The sequence below is a fragment of the Grammomys surdaster genome, unplaced genomic scaffold, assembly GCF_004785775.1.
Source record: "Grammomys surdaster isolate TR1022 unplaced genomic scaffold, NIH_TR_1.0 184, whole genome shotgun sequence".
Taxonomy (NCBI): Eukaryota; Metazoa; Chordata; class Mammalia; order Rodentia; family Muridae; genus Grammomys; species Grammomys surdaster.
Window position 1 is genome coordinate 3,363,843 of NW_021604629.1, and position 18,771 is coordinate 3,382,613.

General features: G+C 43.5%; 1 protein-coding gene across 1 annotated transcript in view; it reads left to right on the plus strand.

Annotated features, from left to right (window-relative positions):
• The window catches only part of Swap70 (switching B cell complex subunit SWAP70), a 73,881-nt gene that overhangs the window by 35,913 nt on the left and 19,197 nt on the right, over positions 1 to 18,771 (plus strand). The window contains exons 4-9 of the mRNA XM_028767997.1: positions 3,951 to 4,178; positions 8,685 to 8,831; positions 10,620 to 10,728; positions 12,651 to 12,832; positions 15,797 to 15,904; positions 17,193 to 17,359. Coding sequence (XP_028623830.1) covers positions 3,951 to 4,178; positions 8,685 to 8,831; positions 10,620 to 10,728; positions 12,651 to 12,832; positions 15,797 to 15,904; positions 17,193 to 17,359 — 941 coding nt within the window. The remainder of the gene's footprint in view (positions 1 to 3,950; positions 4,179 to 8,684; positions 8,832 to 10,619; positions 10,729 to 12,650; positions 12,833 to 15,796; positions 15,905 to 17,192; positions 17,360 to 18,771) is intronic.

Below are 18,771 nucleotides of genomic sequence, written 5' to 3' on the forward strand. Positions count from 1 at the left end.
GGAGAACCTTGGAGCTGTTTCCATAGCAGCAGGAGGAAGTAGATTTGGTAAAGGAAGCAGAACTGTGTAGGCCGTGAGATAAGGGAAGGCACATGAGAATGTAAATTGCAGAAAAATCAGATAGTGGTAAGAAGGGCCCTCTGGATTTAACAGCCGGTAGCCATTGGTAGCAAAGGAGAGCAGTTTCTCTAGGGTAGGAGGGACACTATCTTGGTGCTAAATATGATCCTGTCTAAGTATGAAGTGTCTATGACTGTTAAAGAGGACATGGAGAGCAGTGTCCTAGAGCCCTGCCCAGCATGATTCAGAGGGAGTAATGGTGGCCTGAAAGGCCTTCAACAGACATGGCTGCTGCTCAGGCTATGCACATGTTATTTTTTTCTTAGGAAAGAATTGTATTCCTCCTGCTGCTGCTGCTGCTGTTACTACTACTAACGTGCATCTGTGTTCTGTTTGCATGTATGTCTGTGCATCATATGTGTGCCTGGTGCTAGTAGCCTTAGAGGTCAGAAGAGGGCGTTGCATTCCTTGAACTGGAGTTATAGAAAGTTGTGTGCCACCAGGTGGGTGTGGGCAGTTGTCATAGCTGCTGAGCCGTCTCTCCAGCCCCATGTAAGATTTCTCACATGGTCTTTTTTTTTTTTTTTTTTTTTGACGGTCTCTCTACAGAGCCCTGGCTATTTTGGAACTGACTATGTAGACCAGGCTGTCCTCAAACTCACAGAGCTCTGCCTGCCCTTGCCTTCCTGAGTGCTGGGTCTAAAGGTGTGTGCTACCATACCTGGCCTTCCAATATAGTCTTTGAAGATATTTTGCAGCTACACTCAGAATTCCAAGTTTATATGTGTGTTGGAACTAGAAGTGGATGAGTCTCTTATCCTTGACATTTTTGATTTTTCTGTTACTAAAATATCAGTGGTAGACCTGCAAGCCACTTGTCTTACTTTCAGAATTAACAGTTAAGTAGCAAGGATACATGCTTACTTTATTGTAGACATAGTAAGTGCTTTCTCGATTTGAGGACTTTATTATTACAGAGACACCACTGTGGTCAGCTTCTTGATGATCCTGAGATGCAACAGGACCCACGTGGGCGTTGATGGGCCTGATGCTGTCTTTGCTGCAGCCCAGAGCCCAACCTGGGATCCTGAGTGCTTACCTTTATCATTGCAGGCTAACATGAAAATTTTGTCCTCCTTCAATCATGTCAATCCTGTTTGGGAGAAGAGTGACCTCTCTTTGGTGCAGCAGACCTTGTCATGTCTCCTGTGGGCTTCCTCTGTGCTTTGCATCCTTGAGTGTCTCTGCGTCTCCTCTCAGATGGAGAATTCCTCTCAGGATTAGGAACATGTGCTTCAGTTCCAGTACCAGGGAAGCTTGAGGCAGGAGGATCAAGAGATTGAGGCCTGCCTGGCTTACATGACGAGGTCTGTTTCTACTAACAGAAGTAGACATAGAGTTAGACTTACAGATTATCCTTTGGACAGGAGTATTCCTGCGGGGTAGAGATGGCATCACTGGAGCAGATGAATATGGAATTGTTCAGGTGCTGAGGCAGTCTCTCGAGGGTTGCCCATGGCTTTGGCACACTGGGCTTCAGTAAGCCCTCTGCACTGTCACCAAGTGCTGCAACCTCAGGGTCACACTAGGTTGTGGAAAATAGAGCCTATTAAATTTTGTTTCCTTTCTAAATATTTAACAACATAAAAACTATATATTTGAACTGTTTTTGAAATGCAGAGTTTTAGAAAATGTAACATAAAAACATACATTTAAAAAAAAATAAAATTTGCCGGGCGGTGGTGGCGCACACATTTAATCCCAGCACTTGAGAGGCAGAGGCAGGTGGATTTCTGAGTTTGAGGCTAGCCTGGTTTACAGAGTGAGTTCCAGGACAGCCAGGGCTACACAGAGAAACCCTGTCTCGAAAAACAAAACAAACAAAAAAAAAAATTAAAATGCAATGTCTTTGTGGTTTAACTTGTCTGTTGGGAATTTTAAAGTCTTACAAGTTCAGAGTGTGTCATGTTCATATGAGAAGCTTACTGCTCATTACATAGATTCTAAATAGAATGTATTTGTCTTGCACACACACACACACACACACACTTACTCCTTTGTTTGGGCTGGCCTGGAACTCACTCTGTAGACAGCTGGCTTTGAACTCACAGAGATCCACCTGCCTCTGCCTCCCAAGTGCTGGGTTAAATTAAAGGTGTGCTGCTGTTCCACCATTCCTGCATAATTTTTGTTTCTAGTAATCCATTTATCATAGTGATCTCTTGTGTTTTAAGTTTACGTTTTTTGCTGTTACTTGTTTTGCTTTTGAGACATGATTTCACAGTGAAGCCCAGGCTGGCCTCAAACTTGTGGGTATTCTCCTGTTTCCACCCCCAAGCACTGAGATCATTGATATGCTGTACCATACCCAGTGAAGTCAAGTTTTTTTTCTCTACTTCAGCCAATATCATTGTCTGACAGCGGCAGTTGTGTGAATAATGCATCTACAGTATTCATTTGACTACATTTCCATCACCCAGAATGAATGTCAAGAATGTTAAGTAAATATTTAAATTACATAGTAAAGTCAAGGTGTGTCTATTGGCACATTTGTAGAGAGGTGGTGAGCCCTTTTTGAGTTGGTTCCACATTTTCTTCTGGTCATATTCCTGGAAATGTATGCATGTAAAGTATAAAGTATAGTTTTTACTGGTGTCACTTCCCATAGAACCAAGAACAAAACAGGATGAGTCTGTCACACACTTATTTGGAAGAAGTGCCTTGCTGCAGTGAAAACTCAAACTTGAAATGGTTTTAAAGAGATCTTAAGTGAGGTAAAGTGTAGGTTACTCCTTTAATAACAGAGAGAACTTTTGACAGAATAAAAATTCAAGCCAAAGATCTAGAAAAATCACATTCAGCTTGAAGTTTCTTCTTTGTTATTTTTAGTGAAATCTGCTTGGAAGGAGGAAGCAGGCTGCTTCCTGAACTGAATGAGCCTTAGAATTGGTACAGGCTCTTCTGTAAAGCAGCCCTGGCACACATGTGACTCATTTAGTTTACTTGAATAGTGGAGTGAGAATGTGTCTCTTCAGCCAGCACAGTCAAAAGGTCCTTCTGCTCCATGGTTATAGTGTATATTTGTGTCCTAAGTCAACAGGAAAGACACAGTTGCTGGGAGTGATGGCTTGTTGGTGCTGGGGCTGGATGTCAGCCTCCCAGGGCTTGAGAGGTACCATTGTAGGAAGGTTCCAGAAGAACTTGGGAAGCTGTTTTGAGAATTGAATTGAGAATCTGAGTTGTAAACAAAAGGTCACCTGGAGCTGGAAGGTGGTGGCTTGGCCTCACTATGGTGGCTAAGCAAAGGCTGTCTCCTGTCTGGCATGGGCTACAGTATCCTGTCAAACAACCCACTGTAGTTCTTCATCCTGTGCGTGCACGCATGCGCACGCGCGCGCGCGCACACACACACACACACACACACACACACACACACACACACAGCTTCCTCATAGTATTCCCTTGATGAGCTAAGTCACACTCAGCAGTTCAGTGCCTTGTTCTGGGCACCCTTAGAGAGTTAGAATGTCTATGTATACATATTAACATGTTAACATATTAACACCACCTTGGACGATTGCTTATTTATCTTTTATTACCTGAATGCAGAGTAAGCAGACTCATGTAGCCCAGGCTGGTCTCGAATTCACTATCTAACTGAGGATGGTTTTGATCCTCCTACTACCAAAAGACTCTTACTGTTTGCTTGCTTGCTTCTTCCTTCCCTCCCTCCCTCCCTCCCTCCCTCCCTCCCTCCCTCCCTCCTTCTATCCCCTTCTTCCCTTCTTTCTTTCTTTTAAAAAACTTGTTATGTTGTGTTTAGCCTCTCCTTGACTTTAATCATCTTTCCCATTATCTTTTTTCCTCTTCCTATCTTTTTTCCCCTACAGATTGAATACCTGCTTAAGAAACTTACAGAAGCTATGGGAGGAGGTTGGCAACAAGAACAATTTGAACATTACAAAATAAACTTTGATGACAATAAAGATGGCCTTTCTGCCTGGGAGCTTATTGAGCTAATTGGGAATGGACAGTTTAGCAAGGGCATGGATCGTCAGACGGTGTCTATGGCCATTAATGAGGTCTTCAGTGAGCTTATTTTAGATGTGTTGAAACAGGTAAGAGGCCCATAACACTATCTCCCTCATCTTTAGAATCTGATATTTGAAACCATATAGCTTCCTTCCCTCTTCGTAAGTCACTTACACTCTTTAAATGATTTAGAACAAATATAAAGTTTTCTATTTTCTCTGTTATTAGACTTTCAGGATTTACCCCACCTGGCTGGAATATTGAGGATTAAACCAATGTATTCTGCATTCTAGACAAGTGCTTCACAGTTGAGCTGTATCTAGTCCTAGGCTCTTGTTTTAAAGAATTACTGTCATAGTTTTGAAGTACAGTTAAGAATTGAGAAGTTACTATTTTTTTAAAATTTTTTATTTTATTATTTTTTATTGGATATTATATATACATTTCAGATGTTATCCCCTTACCCCATACCCCCCCCCAGGAACCCCTTATTCTCTCCCCCCTCCTCCTGCTTCTATGAGGATGTGCCCCCATCTACCCCCCCACTCCCACCTCCCCAACCCTGGAATTCCCCCACACTCGGTGTCCAGCCTTCATGGGACCAAGGATCTCAACTCCCACATATACAGCTGGAGTCATATGCTCCCAGGCTGGTGGTTTAGACCCTGTGAGCTCTGGTTGGTTGGTATTGTTGCTCTCTTCATGGGGCCACAAACCCTTTCAGCTCCTTCAGTCTTCTTTCTAACTCCTCCATTGGGAACCCCTTGATCAGATCAATGGTTAGCTGTGAGCATCTGCCTCTGAATATGTCAGACTCTGGCACACCTCTAAGGAGACAGCTATATCAGGCTCTTGTCAGCATGCACTTCCTGACATCCACATCAGCGTCTACCTTTGGTGACTGCACATGGGATGGGTACCCAGGTGAAATGGTCTCCAGATGACCCCTCCTTCAGTTTCTGTCCTACACTTTGTCTCCATATTTGCTCCCTTGAGTATTTTGTTACTCCTTCTAAGAAGGACTGAAGCACCCACACTTGGTCTTCCTTCTTCATGAGCTTCATCTGGTCTATGAGTTGAATCTTGGCTATTTCAAGCTTTTGGGCTAATATCCACTTATCAGTAAGTGAATACCATGTGTGTTCTTTTGTGATTGTGTTACCTCACTCAGGATGATATTTTTCTAGTTCTATCCATTTACTTAAGAATTTCTCAAATTCATTGTTTTTAATAGCTGAGTAATACTCCATTGTGTAAATGTACCACATTTTTTGTATCCATTCCTCTGGGTTCTTTCTAGCTTCTGGCTATTATAAATAAGTCTGCTATGAACATAGTGGAGCATATATCTTTGTTATATGTTGGAGCATCTTCTGGGTATATGCCCAGGAGTGGTATAGCTGGGTCCTCAGGTAATGCTATGTCTAAATTTCTGAGGAACTGCCAGACTGATTTCCAGAGTGGTTGCACCATCTTGCAATCCACCAACAATGGAGGAGTGTTCCTCTTTCTCCACACCCTCGCCAGCATCTACTATCACTTGAGTTTTTGATCTTAGCCATTCTGACTAGTATGAGGTGGAATCTCAGGGTTGTTTTGATTTGCATTTCCCTGATGACTAAGGATGTTGAACATTTCTTTAGATGCTTCTTGGCCATTCAAGTTTCCTCAGTTGAGAATTCTTTGTTTAGCTCTATACCCCATTTTTTAACAGGGTTATTTGGTTGTCTAGAGTCTAGTTTCTTGAGTTCTTTGTATATATTGGATATTATTCCTCTATCGGATGTAGGATTGGTAAAGATCTTTTCCCAATCTGTTGGTTGCCCAGAAGTTCTTTTATTGTGGAGAATAGTTCTCCCTATCCTGGGTTTTTTGTTACTCCAAATGAATTTGCAAATTGCTCTTTCTATCTCTATGAAGAATTGATTTGGAATTTTGATGGGGATTGCGTTGAATCTGTAGATTGCTTTTGGCAGGATGGCCATTTTTACTAAATTAATCCTGCCAATCCACGAGCATGGGAGATCTTTCCATCTTCTGAGATTTTCTTCAAAAAACCAGGAGCTGGTTCTTTGAGAAAATCAACAAGATAGACAAACCCTTAGCCAGACTAACCAGAGGGCACAGAGAGAGTATCCAAATTAATAAAATCAGAACTGAAAAGGGAGACATAACAGAAACTGAGGAAATTAAAAAAATCATCAGATCCTACTACAAAGGTCTATATTCAACAAAATTGGAAACTCTGAATGAAATGGACAATTTTCTAGACAGATACCAGGTACCAAAATTCAATCAGGAGCAAATAAACCATCAAACAGTCCCATAACCCCTAAAGAAATAGCAGCAGTCATTAACAGTCTCCCCACCAAAAAAAGCCCAAGACCAGATGGTTTTAGTGCAGAATTCTATCAGGCCTTCAAGGAAGACCTAATAACAATTCTCTTCAAACTATTCCACATAATAGAAACAGAAGGAACCCTACCCAATTCGTTCTAAGAAGCTATAATCACGCTCATACCTAAACTTCACAAAGACCCAACAAAGAAAGAGAACTTCAGACCAATCTCCCTTATGAATATTGATGCAAAAATATTCAATAAAATTCTCAAAAAACCGAATCCAAGAAAACATCAAAACAATCATCCATCATGATCAAGTAGGCTTTATCCCAGGAATGCAGGGTTGGTTCAATATTTGGAAATCCATCAATGTAATCCACTATATAAACAAACTCAAAGAAAAAAACCACATGATCATCTCACTGGATGCTGAGAAAGCATTTGACAAAATTCAACATCCCTTCATGTTAAAAGTCTTGGAAAGATCAGGATTCAAGGCCCCTACCTAAACATAGTAAAAGTAATATACAGCAAACCAGTAGTCAACATCAAGCTAAATGGAGAGAAACTTGAAGCAATCCCACTAAGAAGATCAGGGACTAAACAAGGTTGCCCACTCTCCCCCTACCTATTCAGTATAGTACTGGAAGTCCTAGCCAGAGCAATTAGACAACAAAAGGAAGTCAAAGGGATATAAATAGGAAAGGAAGAAGTCAAAATTTCACTATTTGAAGATGATATGATAGTATACTTAAGTGACCCCAAAACTTCCACCAGAGAACTCCTAAACCTGAGAAACAACTTCAGCAAAGTGGCTGGTTATAAAATCAACTCAAACAAATCAGTAGCCTTCCTCTGCTCAAAGGATAAACAGGCTGAGAAAGAAATTAGGGAAATGATGCCCTTTACAATAGTCACAAATAATATAAAATATCTTGGGGTGAAAGATCTATAGGACAAGAACTTCAAGTCTCTGAAGAAAGAGAAGTTACTATTTTTAAAGGGGCTGTTCAAGTTTCCAAATAAGTTTTAAAAAGTACACTCACATAATATGTAATCCTGTACCCACTAATGTGGAAAGATGCCCATGGTATATTGTCAGTGGAAACAACAGGCCATAGAACAGTGGGCTCTTGTAACGTGACACATGTGTAGAGAGGGTGGGCAGTGGTGGCGCACGCCTTTAATCCCAGCACTTGGGAGGCAGAGGCAGGCGAATTTCTGAGTTCAAGGCCAGCCTGGTCTACAGAGTGAGTTCCAGGACAGCCAGGGCTATACAGAGAAACCCTGTCTCAAAAAAAAAAAAAAAAAAACATGTGTAGAGAGATGTAGACGGATGCTCACTAATGTGTATCCAGTGGTCACCTCCGGAGTGTATGATTTTGGTGAATTTTACTTAATTTTTTGTATATTTTTATAAAATACTTCATGATTTTCCAATATTTTTATAGAGTTAGAAAAATAACCTTTACCTTTAGAAAGTGGTACTGTCATATAGCAAAGTTGTATTTATCTTAACGACTGTCTTAACTAAGCACCCAACTGTCTGATATACATGTAGGAAACGAAATGCTTACTAAATAGAACATCTGTCTCTCTTGAGACAGGCTCTCACCCTAGTTCTGGCTGGCCTGGAACTCACCGTAGAGACCAGGCTGGCCTCAGTATGCCTGCTGGGACGGCATCAGCTGCATATATGTTTGTCTTTCAAGAAACTTACATCATTATATCAAATAATCTGCTTCAGTTTTCCAAACTTAGCACTTTCTTTGTTCAGTAGGTGATTATTATTGTCCTTGTTCTTTTTCCATCAGTAAGCATTAATTAAGGCGTAACTTGTATAGGAATCTGATAGTACAAGGGTGTGTGTGCTATTGTCCACACGCCTTCATGTCTCCCTTTGCTGTGCATCCCAAACATTTCTGTTTACCTATAAATATTTCAATAAATGTCTTAAAAGGTAAGGCACTGTAGGAAAATTCACTATTTATTAATACCAAAGGTTCTGTTATCTGTATGTCACTTGCAGAGACTCTGAAATGTCTAAATTTACTTGTAAACCTTTGTGTGTGGTCGTGTGGATTTCACTGGGGATCATGTCTCTGGATCACAGATTCTCAGAGACTCCAGTCCATTGTCCACACAGGTGAGAACCATTGACACATTTGTATATTTTGGTCCAGGTGTCAGATAATAGAGTAAATAAGACAATCAAAGAAAGGATTGTCAGCTCTTACACATCTGTCATAGGGCTACATGATGAAGAAAGGCCACAAACGGAAAAACTGGACCGAGCGCTGGTTTGTATTAAAACCCAACATAATTTCCTACTATGTGAGCGAGGATCTGAAAGATAAGAAAGGAGACATCCTGTTGGATGAAAACTGCTGTGTGGAGGTGAGTGGGTGTGGCCTCTCTGCATGCTTGCCCTCTGCTGCCTCCTGCTGTCCATGGGCTTTCCCAGTCTCACTCTTACAGACTGAACCTTCAAATAGTCCCCAAGTGGACATTTCAAAATAAAGTATAGTCACTGTGACTTCTAAACTAAAAATGAAAGACAGCTGAAAAAATGTGTACCTAATATGAATTATTTTCTGTCTTATGCTTGTGAACGAAGTATAAGGATTAAATCTGAGAGATTTGTATTTAAGGAATCATTGAATAAAATCAAGTCATTTAAAAGGCAAAAAAAATGCGGTAAGATGATTTTGGAAGTAATCAATAGACTAAAGATCCGGAGCTTTTAAAATAAAGCAAATAGAAGAAAATTGATCATTTTGGTAAGGTAGAGTTTCATGTAGCCTGCAGTCACCATGTAGTCAAGGATGGCTGTGAATTCCTTATCTTCCTACGTCTTCTACCTCAGGCCTAGGGAGTACAGGCATGTGCTGCTACACCTCATTTTATTTTAAAGACAGGATGTGTTTGTTTATGAGGATGGGCTCTCATCTCGTCTGAGTGGCTCTAAACTTGCTATAGCCTTGGACTCTTCCTCCTTGTCCCTCTTTCTACACAGCACTAAGATTGCAAGTGTGAGCCTCCATGCCTGTCTTAAGTGGTCTATTTTATAGCTGTCATTCCATAGCGATGTAAAATCCTCAAGAACATACATTTTGTGAGGGCAGGGTGACACGTATTTGTAATCCCAGCAATCAGGAGGCTGGAGGATTGCCTGCTCTATTTTGCCAGGGTTACATGGTAAGACCTTGTCTCAAAACAATTACTTTTTGTTTTTTAGATTTGATTTGTAAATTAGCCATCACTAGTATCTCGGTATTGTTGAATAACATGTAAAATATGGGAATTCACACTCCAACTATAGACATGGTGTAAAGCTATATTAATACTTTGTGGTTTGCTCACACTCAGCTAAATGAGACCTACAGGATTTTCATAAGCTCTGCCATTTTACTCATAAAGATAGAGGTCAAGAACCACAGGGCACCAGCAGTAACAACTCAGGTATAAGAAAAAGCCATAGCAGTCAGTGGTCTCCTATAACTGTTATGTGGGTGTCCCTTCTAGGGTTCCTGCAGGGGACACACTCAATTACTAGAGTGCAAGCGAAGATCATGGGGCTCCTCTTGTCCTCTCTGGGTGTTGTAGTTCTTCTTGTGTAGATGTGGCATCTCAGTCAGGGGACATTGTAACCACACATGAGGCTGCCTGGGGGACAGCATTAGTAATTAGACATTTGCATTTGTAGGTGTTTTCATTGGCATTGAGTTTCAGTTAGATTTATATAGTTAGGAAATTAATTGAAATACGTAAGAAGAAAACTAAGCCAGGTGTGGTGTGACACATGCCTGTAATCCCAGCATTTAGGAGGCTGGGGCTGAAGGGTCGTGAGTTCAAGATCCTCCTAGTCTACGTTGTGAGACCCTGTCTCCATAAACAAAATGGTAGTTTCCTGCTGATGGACTACACTTCCCAGCTTCCTTGAGGACTATGGAAGTCATTGCCACCCCTACAGGAGGCCACATCCTATCTTCTTCTGGATATTTTGGCATCCACATATGTGGGTGACAAAGATGCCACCTTGCCATGAATAAACATGGTCCCACCTAAGGTCAGACCAAGTCTCTTTCTTTCTTTCTTTTCTCTCCCCTCAGCTGCTTTTTAAATAATCTAACACAAACAAAAAAGAATAAAATTTTAAAGAATTAATCACGGTTTCTGTTTTAGTCTCTGCCTGACAAAGATGGAAAGAAATGTCTTTTTCTAATAAAATGCTTTGATAAGACCTTTGAAATCAGTGCCTCCGATAAGAAGAAGAAACAAGAATGGATTCAGGGTAGGCCCTTTTTTTTTAATTATATTTTCCACAACAGGGAGCAGAAGATGGGCATGGCCCAGGCTTTGAATCCCAGCACGTAGGAGGTAGACAGAGAAGAGCAGGAGGAGTTCTCTACATGGATAGCCACTCCAGCCTGTGCTACTTTAGACCCTGCCGGGGTAGGGGAGGGGAGAAACCAAAACAAATAACAAAAAACCAAAACCATGAGTGCTCCAACTTTGTGTTTTCAAACCTTGCCTAAGACACTGGCACAGTTTGTTTCCTTATGTCGTGGCTATTGCCACATGTGAAAGAAAACCGAGGAAACACAAGTTCCCTTTAAATAATTTTTTTGGCCAATTTATTTGTATTCTGACTTTGTGGGGACAAAACTATATTTTAGGTCTTACTGCCCTAATTCTTGAAAGTATATGGAATTTTCCTTTAGGCGTATGGAAAACGTTAGTGGATGTTGAGATTTTGGTCATGCACAAGACAGAAGAGGAGTTTATGGAGTGGTTTTGTAACTCAAGAAACCAGTAACTGGAGGAGAGAGCATGTGTTAGCATTTGAAAGGAAGTAGATGATGTAGCCAGTGCCTCCGGAGACGACACACGAGAGACTGTTAGCAGTAGTCGCTGGTGGACAGGAAACCCAGAGCTTGGAGGATAAGAATGGGAAGAAACTCTCCCGAGTGTCTGTTCATGCTTCTTGAATTTAAACAATAGGTATTAGTTAACTGAGAAATTAAATTTAAGTGGTTGAAAATACCAAGAGACCCCACCACCCAGGAGGCAGAGGCAGTAGGTTGCTGTCGTTCAAAGCCAGTTCTGCACTACATAATAGGTTTCAGGCCAACTTCAGTTACAGAATCAAATCAGAAAAGGGCCCAGAGAGATGGCTCAGGGAGTAAGAGCACTGGCTGCTCCTCTAAATGACCAGGTTTAGATGTTCTGTATCTACCTAATAGTTCACAGTCATCCATAACTCCAGTCCCGGGGACCTGACACCTTTCCTCTACCTTCTCGGGGATCAGATACACACATTGCACACATACATATATGCAGGCAAACTACTCATATACATAAGATAAATAAAAAAACAGAAAAGAAATAAGATTTTATATGAAATGTATGTATGTAAACAGTGTTCATCTGCAATATATGTGTCTTATGAAGTCCTTCGTGTTGTGCTCTATATAGATTTTTAATAAATGGTGACTACTGTGATATGTATTCACTTATAGGGAGGGAAGTGGCTTCATAGACATAGCTGAGGGCAGAATCAGTGTAATAGATTGCAATCAGATGCTTAGAACTTTGATTCTCTGCCCTTAGTATGTCTTAATTTTATTTGGCTTTTAAAAACTGTTGTTATGTGTATGTGTGTTCATGGTATGTGTGTAAGGGCATACATACCATGTCTCATGTATGGGTCCCAAGGATTAAACTGGTCCAGGCCTCTACAGCTAGTGTCTTTATGTGCTGAGTCATCTTGTGCTGAGTCTTTTTTTTTTTTTTAAAAGCATTTTGGTGAGTAGGAAAGGGCCAGATATGTGGTATCAGCCCTTGGTAATCACAGACAGGGTTACCATGGGCTGTGAGTTTGAGGACACACCAAACTGGGCTATCTAGTGAAGCTCTGTCTTTAAAAAAAAAAAAAAAAAAAGGTGTGTGTATGTGTTTGTGTGCATATGTGTGTGTGCATGCCCTGTAGTGTGTAGTGTGTTTCCAGTGAAGTGTCTGTAAGCACAGGTGCCCAGCTGTGGACCTGGACTCAGAAAAGACTGTAATGCACATATTTCTCATGTGGGACCTGGAGAAGCTGATGCGCTCAGGCAGAGCGTCTGCTCACTGGCAGCATCTCACTCCGACTGGTGCTATCTACATTCCAGTTTAGATGTACAGACTATAAATCCTTTCTTTCTCCGTTCCTTATAGCCATCCATTCCACCATCCATCTGTTGAAGCTGGGCAGCCCCCCACCGCACAAGGAAGCCCGGCAGCGTCGGAAGGAGCTCCGAAGGAAGCTGCTGGCAGAGCAGGAGGAGCTGGAGCGGCAGATGAAGGAACTCCAAGCCGCCAATGAAAACAAGCAGCAGGAGCTGGAGAGCGTGAGGAAGGTGAGCGTGGGGCAGAGCAAGGGAAACGCTGGCCCACATAGTACCCAAAGCCACACACAGCCTCGGGAGCTTTGCTTCATGCACACTAAGTTAGGAACGATTTGGTGAGCTGAGTTCTCAGGAAGTGTCCAGCCCTGGGGCTAGCAAGCTGTGTTTATAAGGGTAAAGCTCTACGCTGTCCCCCTTGGAGATGGTGCCAAAGGGCTTAGACGTGAACCGTTGTCATGTATGTTCACACGTGCTCTGACAGCTCTGTGGGGTACACACACAGAAGAAGAAGCTGAGCCCGAGTAGGAAGGCTGGGCTGATGGAAGAACCTCAGTCTTGGACAGTGCTGTTCACTCTGCTGCAGGAGGCTTGGCAGTTACCTGCTGCAGCCAGATATGGCGCGTTTCAGCTTATAAACTGTATTTTGACTGTGACTCGTCATGTGTTTCTGAGGGGAACTAACTCGCTGTGGTGTTTGCTGGAGGTCCTTATATCTCGCTGCTCTCAACGTCTTTTTGTGGTTTTACTGTGGTGGTGCGGCTGCTGCTGTCCTTGTTTTTTAAGGCAGGGCCTCAATATGCAACTCTGGCTGGCCCAAAGCTTGCTATGTAGACCAGGCTGGCCTCTAACTCAGAGATTGGCTTGCCTCTGCCTAGGATTAAAGGTGAGGCCACCATGTCTGGCACTGCCTTTGTTTTTTACCTGTTTAGAATTTATAAAATGTGGACCAAGTTTTGTCATTATGTTGAGTAAATTTTCAATGTATTTCTTCAAGTATTTTTCCTCCCCTCTTACCTGTTCCATATGCTGTTGAATAGAATATTGTGTTTAACAGTATCCGGATTCTCTGGAGCTGTTTGTTTTTCTTGTTTTACTGTCTTCTGACTGTATACTTTCTGTGTGTCTCTTTAGAGCAAGTCTTGTAGCCCAAATAGATTGTAAGCCCCTCTAGTTGATTATTTTTTGAAATAAGATCTTGTAGCCCAGGCTAGCCTTCAACTCTCTTCTTGGGAGTTGGCCTTGAACTTCTGATCTTCCTGCTTCCAGCTTCCAAGTTCAGGAATCATAGGTGTGCTCCAGCATACCACGTCCTGGCTTCCTGATGCTATACACACTGTCCTCTTGTGCTCTACACTGTCCTCTAGAGGGCTTTTCAGTCAGTTCTTGAACATTACAGTTCAGCAATCTAAATTTGGTTCTTTTAAATTAGCGTCTTTATTGATATGCTTTCTCCACTTGATGGGGTATTGTTATTCCTTCCATTATGCCTTTAATCATGACTTCCTGTCATTCTTTATAGTATATTTACTGCAATGGCTGTGTAGATATGCCTCCCTCCTGGGCTGCTTCAAAGTCAGAGCCTGTTGACTTCCTACAGAGGGGTTACACTTTCCTGTTTCTCATACTTTTTTTTAGTTGAAAACTGGATGTTTTAGAAGATAAGGTAGTGTGGGAACTCTGGATACTGATCCTAACGCCCCTACCCGAAGCTTGTCATTGTGTGGTTATTTACTTAGTGACTTGGCTGGACTATTTCCTGGACCCTCGAGGCCTTCGGTCTGCTCCTCAGGCAGCCACGGCCTGGAATGACCCTCCGCACGGCTCTCCTCTCCTCCCTGTTACTGTTACTTTCATTGCTGTCACCTGACTGACTGCTAGAGTTCACTCATTCCTGGATGTTTGATGTGTTTTCTGTAGTGCTTAGCCTCACAGTCTGAGGTTAAGTTCAGACCCATGTCCTCTCAAGGCTAGCCTTAAAGAGGGCTCTGCCTAGCCAGACCTTCCTGCTTCTGTCAGGCTCAACTAATCTGGTTGTTTTCCCTCCCAGTGGGACTGCTCTTAATCACTGCTCAAATCTTGTTTGAACGCCTCACATAACAAAGTTATGTTTGGTGAGAGCATTGTGGAGCCTGCTTTTCTCCTTGAGCAAAACTTCCCTGGAAGGCTAGGTGTGTGATAGCATGGACCTATAACCCCAGCACTTGGAAGGCTGATGCAGGAGGATGGCAAGTTCTATGAGCGTGGGTGGAGGCAGCAGCACATACTTGGAGCCATTCACAGTCCTGCTTTAAGAGCAGAGGGCACAGCCTGCTGTCGCCTCTATTTCCTTCTTCCCCTGTGGAGCTTTTGCCCAAATGAGTTGAGACCAGGGTGATCAGACCTGCTTCTCTGCCTGCCAGTGCTCCTTGACCCCACACTGGGGTAGTTTCTAGGTCAAAATCCAGCAGCTGCTCCTCCCTTTACTGTAGCCTGGGTTGTGAGCAGAGGACAGAGGGCGCCCTTGTCTCAGCTTTCATCTGCCAAGAGTGGCACTTCCTTCTTGCCTGGGGGAGGGGAGGGAGTGCCTGAAATGTCTTTGTGTTCTAAGATCCAATTGATTATCTTTTGTTGCTGTTTTTTTTCTTTCTGTGTATTTGTTTGTTTGTTTATGTTTTGCTTTTTTCCTATGAGGGTGGGTGGGATCTATTTTGGGGCCTTGTACGGGCTGGGCAAGCCCTCTACTGCCCAGCTACAGCCTTGATATGCTAGGATAGTCTGCAAGCTTTAATATGTTTTGTTTTGTTTTTAAACCAGTTGTTCTCAGAGCACGTTGAGGATGAGTGGGGATGGGGGTTGGGGAAGCTCCCTGTGTCACCTCCCTGGAAGCTGAGCTCAGATAACAGATGTAGGGACTAGTGTGGTAGGAGACAGCACTGTATAGAAAGCTCCAGAACTAGGTCAGACTGTGTGAGCATAGTTGCAAATGATTATGATTCAGTGGCCACCTCAGATTCTCGATGTATAATGTTTAGAATCAAGTCATTCATACCTGAGTTGTTTTATATGCTGACTGAGCAGACTGGACGGAATTCCAGTGTGTCTCACAGCTTTTATTTCATTTTTATTGAATGTATGGTTTTGTTCTATGCTTAAGCAAGACTTTCTCTTCCACTGTAACCATTTTGCTTTTCTGGGGATGGGTTTCTGACTGATTAGAAACTGGAGGAAGCAGCATCTCGTGCCGCAGACGAGGAAAAGAAACGCCTGCAGACTCAGGTAGAGCTACAGACCAGGTTCAGCACAGAGCTGGAGAGGGAGAAGCTGGTAAGTCTGAGAACCACGGAGCTCAGGAAGGCCTGGCTCAGGCTGCCTCATCCTGGCTCTGCTGTGCTTTGTGATGGCTGCTGGGGAGTTGTGTGTGTGTGTGCATTATCCTTTATTAAGCATCTCTGTGTACCAGAGGTAGAGCAAAAGCATGGGCTCCTTGTTCTCCACACCCCTAAGCAGAATTGTATGCAATGGGGTGATAAAGGCTTAGTTAGTATGGTTACATGTCTTCATTTGCTTTGAGGTGTCCCTGTCATCCTGGGGCAACCAGGATCCTTTACATTCTCAAAGGCTCATGGCGTGGACGGTGAGTAGCTGTGGGAGAGTAAGTCTAAACCCACAGCATTTCTCCTCCGTAATGAGCAGAGTGAACACAGACCTCTGAGCTCCGGTTGCTGTTCTAACCACGCCAAGGTCCAGTTGCTTTGTGGAGCTCGCTGGTTGCTGGAGCACACATCTCTCATGGAGTGCTGCTGTGCTGGGCCCGTGCCTGAACACAGTCTGGTGCTGCCCTTAGTCACTTGCTGCTTAGAGGCCAGATTCCTGTTTGTGTTCAGGAAGGCGCATGCGACGTATCTGAAGATGTCCAGCTGCCCTCCCTCCCTGCTGTCTATCTGAGCACTAGTATGATTGTGATTGGTGTGTGCTCCCTGCACAGGTCATTCTGTGAGCTCTCAGGACTCTCACAAGAACATAGGGAGCTAATGTTAGTGACATAACTGATAAGCTGCAGAGAAGCACACTAACATGTGAGATAGAGCATCAGGTACTGGGCATTGAACCCCATGACTCACACATCTGAAGTAAACACTACCAGTAAGCTGTACCCCAGCCCTGTCTTTGTATTTCATGAAACAAGGATTAAATGCTCTTCAGTCCGGAGGGGAAAGCCATGCACTTGTTAAGTATACTGATGCCCCAGAGATGGGGAAGGAAGTAGAGATGGTGGGACTGCAGCTCACAGGCTGCTCAGCCTGGACAAAGGCTCACTCTTCCTTAAGATTTGGAAAAGAGGTTTTTGGCTGTAAAATAGAAAAGAATTTAAAGAGAAATTACACTTTTTTTCTTGACTTAAACAAAAATCTAGAGTAGAAAGGATAGCACATACAGAACGGGAGTGTGGCGTTGAGGTTGCAGTTTATTTTCTTGGGCTCCTACAGTGGATGTTGAGTGTATACTCCCATTTCCTGCATCCTTAGCTGAGAGGCAGAGCTGCAGTGGATCCTTGCCCTGGGGACGAGGTCACCCCAATTTAAGCAAGACCACCATCCTGTCATTCCTCCAGATCAGACAGCAGATGGAGGAGCAGGTTGCCCAGAAGTCCTCCGAGCTGGAGCAGTATCTGCAGCGCGTCCGGGAGCTGGAAGCCATGTACTTAAAGCTGCAGGAGGCCCTTGAGGACGAGAGGCAGGCCCGGCAGGATGAAGAGACCGTGCGCAAGCTTCAGGCCAGGTGCAGACCGGTTTGCAGCCCTCTCCCTCGTGGGCTATGTTTGCTCAGGATTCTAACACTATTCAAAAGGGAGCCTGAGCCCATGTGTTGTCTAGCCTGGGTGACCCTGCACACTGGGCTGGCAGGGGTTTTTCTACTGATCCTGGGGTACAGAAACCTTTGCTGGGGGGGGGGGGGGCCTAAGGACTGTTGTGTTTGTAAAGAGATAAAGAGTATGTTCTGTGGGTGTGTGGAGAGGTATGGGGGAAGGGGATGTCTCAGCGGGCCCATGCCGAGGCATCTCTTCCCCGAGAGACCAGCCACACACCGGTATAGCATAGAATGGAGTTTATTCAGGGCATGGGGAGGGGAGCCAGGAAGGTAGGGAGAGAGATAGAAGTGGAGGAAGCCGGCCATGACCAAGTGGAGAGAGGGGGAAGGGAAGGGAGAAGGGGTGAGGGGACAGAGAGAAGCTGGAGGCAAGAAAGCAGGAGAGCAAGGGAGCGAGAGAGCAAGAGAGAGGAGGAGGCAAGCAGCCCCTTTTATAGTGGGCACGCCTACCTGGCTGTTGCCAGGTAACTGTGGGGAAAGGCATACCTGGCTGTTGCCAAGTAACTGTGGAGGTAGAGTTTAGACAGAATATGTTCCCCCATTTTGGTTTAATTAAAAAAGAAAAATTAGAAAGAGGTGACGGCTTTGAAAAACAAAACAAAACAAAACAAAAAAACAAAAACAAAAACAAAACCAAGAAAGAGGTGACGGCGAAGCAGGAATAGGGTTGTCGTGAAATCTGGCTACTTCCTGGTGGCATTGGGGGCAACATGTCTCTAGGGGGAACCTAGAAAAATGGGTATGGGGGATGTTTGTCTGGTCTTAGGAGAGTTAGCTGTTTCCTCCTGTCCAGGGTCTATGGAGTCATCTGAGGATAGATCAGAAGGAACAGGTCCAGTAGAAGCAGCTGTGTGTGTGACAGGAGATGGAGCATCTGGAGGTTGCTTCTCTGGAGCTGTTCTGGATGTGCCTGGACTTGACAAGATGTAGGGAATAAGATTAAGACATTTGAGAGAAAGAAAATTTTTCTAAGATGTACATTTGAAACCCAGAGGGATCCCACCCTTTGTAATAGGTAGTAAGTGGGAACTGACGAAGCCTGCTGAGTTAGTCAACTGGTTCTCCAGCGCAGGAGTGAGGATTAAAAGAAAAGAGACGATTAGACAAAATTGTAGCAGACAAAATTGTAGCATGACCCCAGCCAGTTCTGAGGCTGAAGGCAGGTTTATTTAATTCAACTTTTCTTTTAAACCCTTTTAATTACATGCAGGTATTTAGGTCAGTTCTAGGTTGAGGAACCAACAATACAATAAAAACAAACAGTCAAGGAACAAACAAGGCAATATACAGAGTCCCGTGATCACCCCCATGATCGCTGTTTC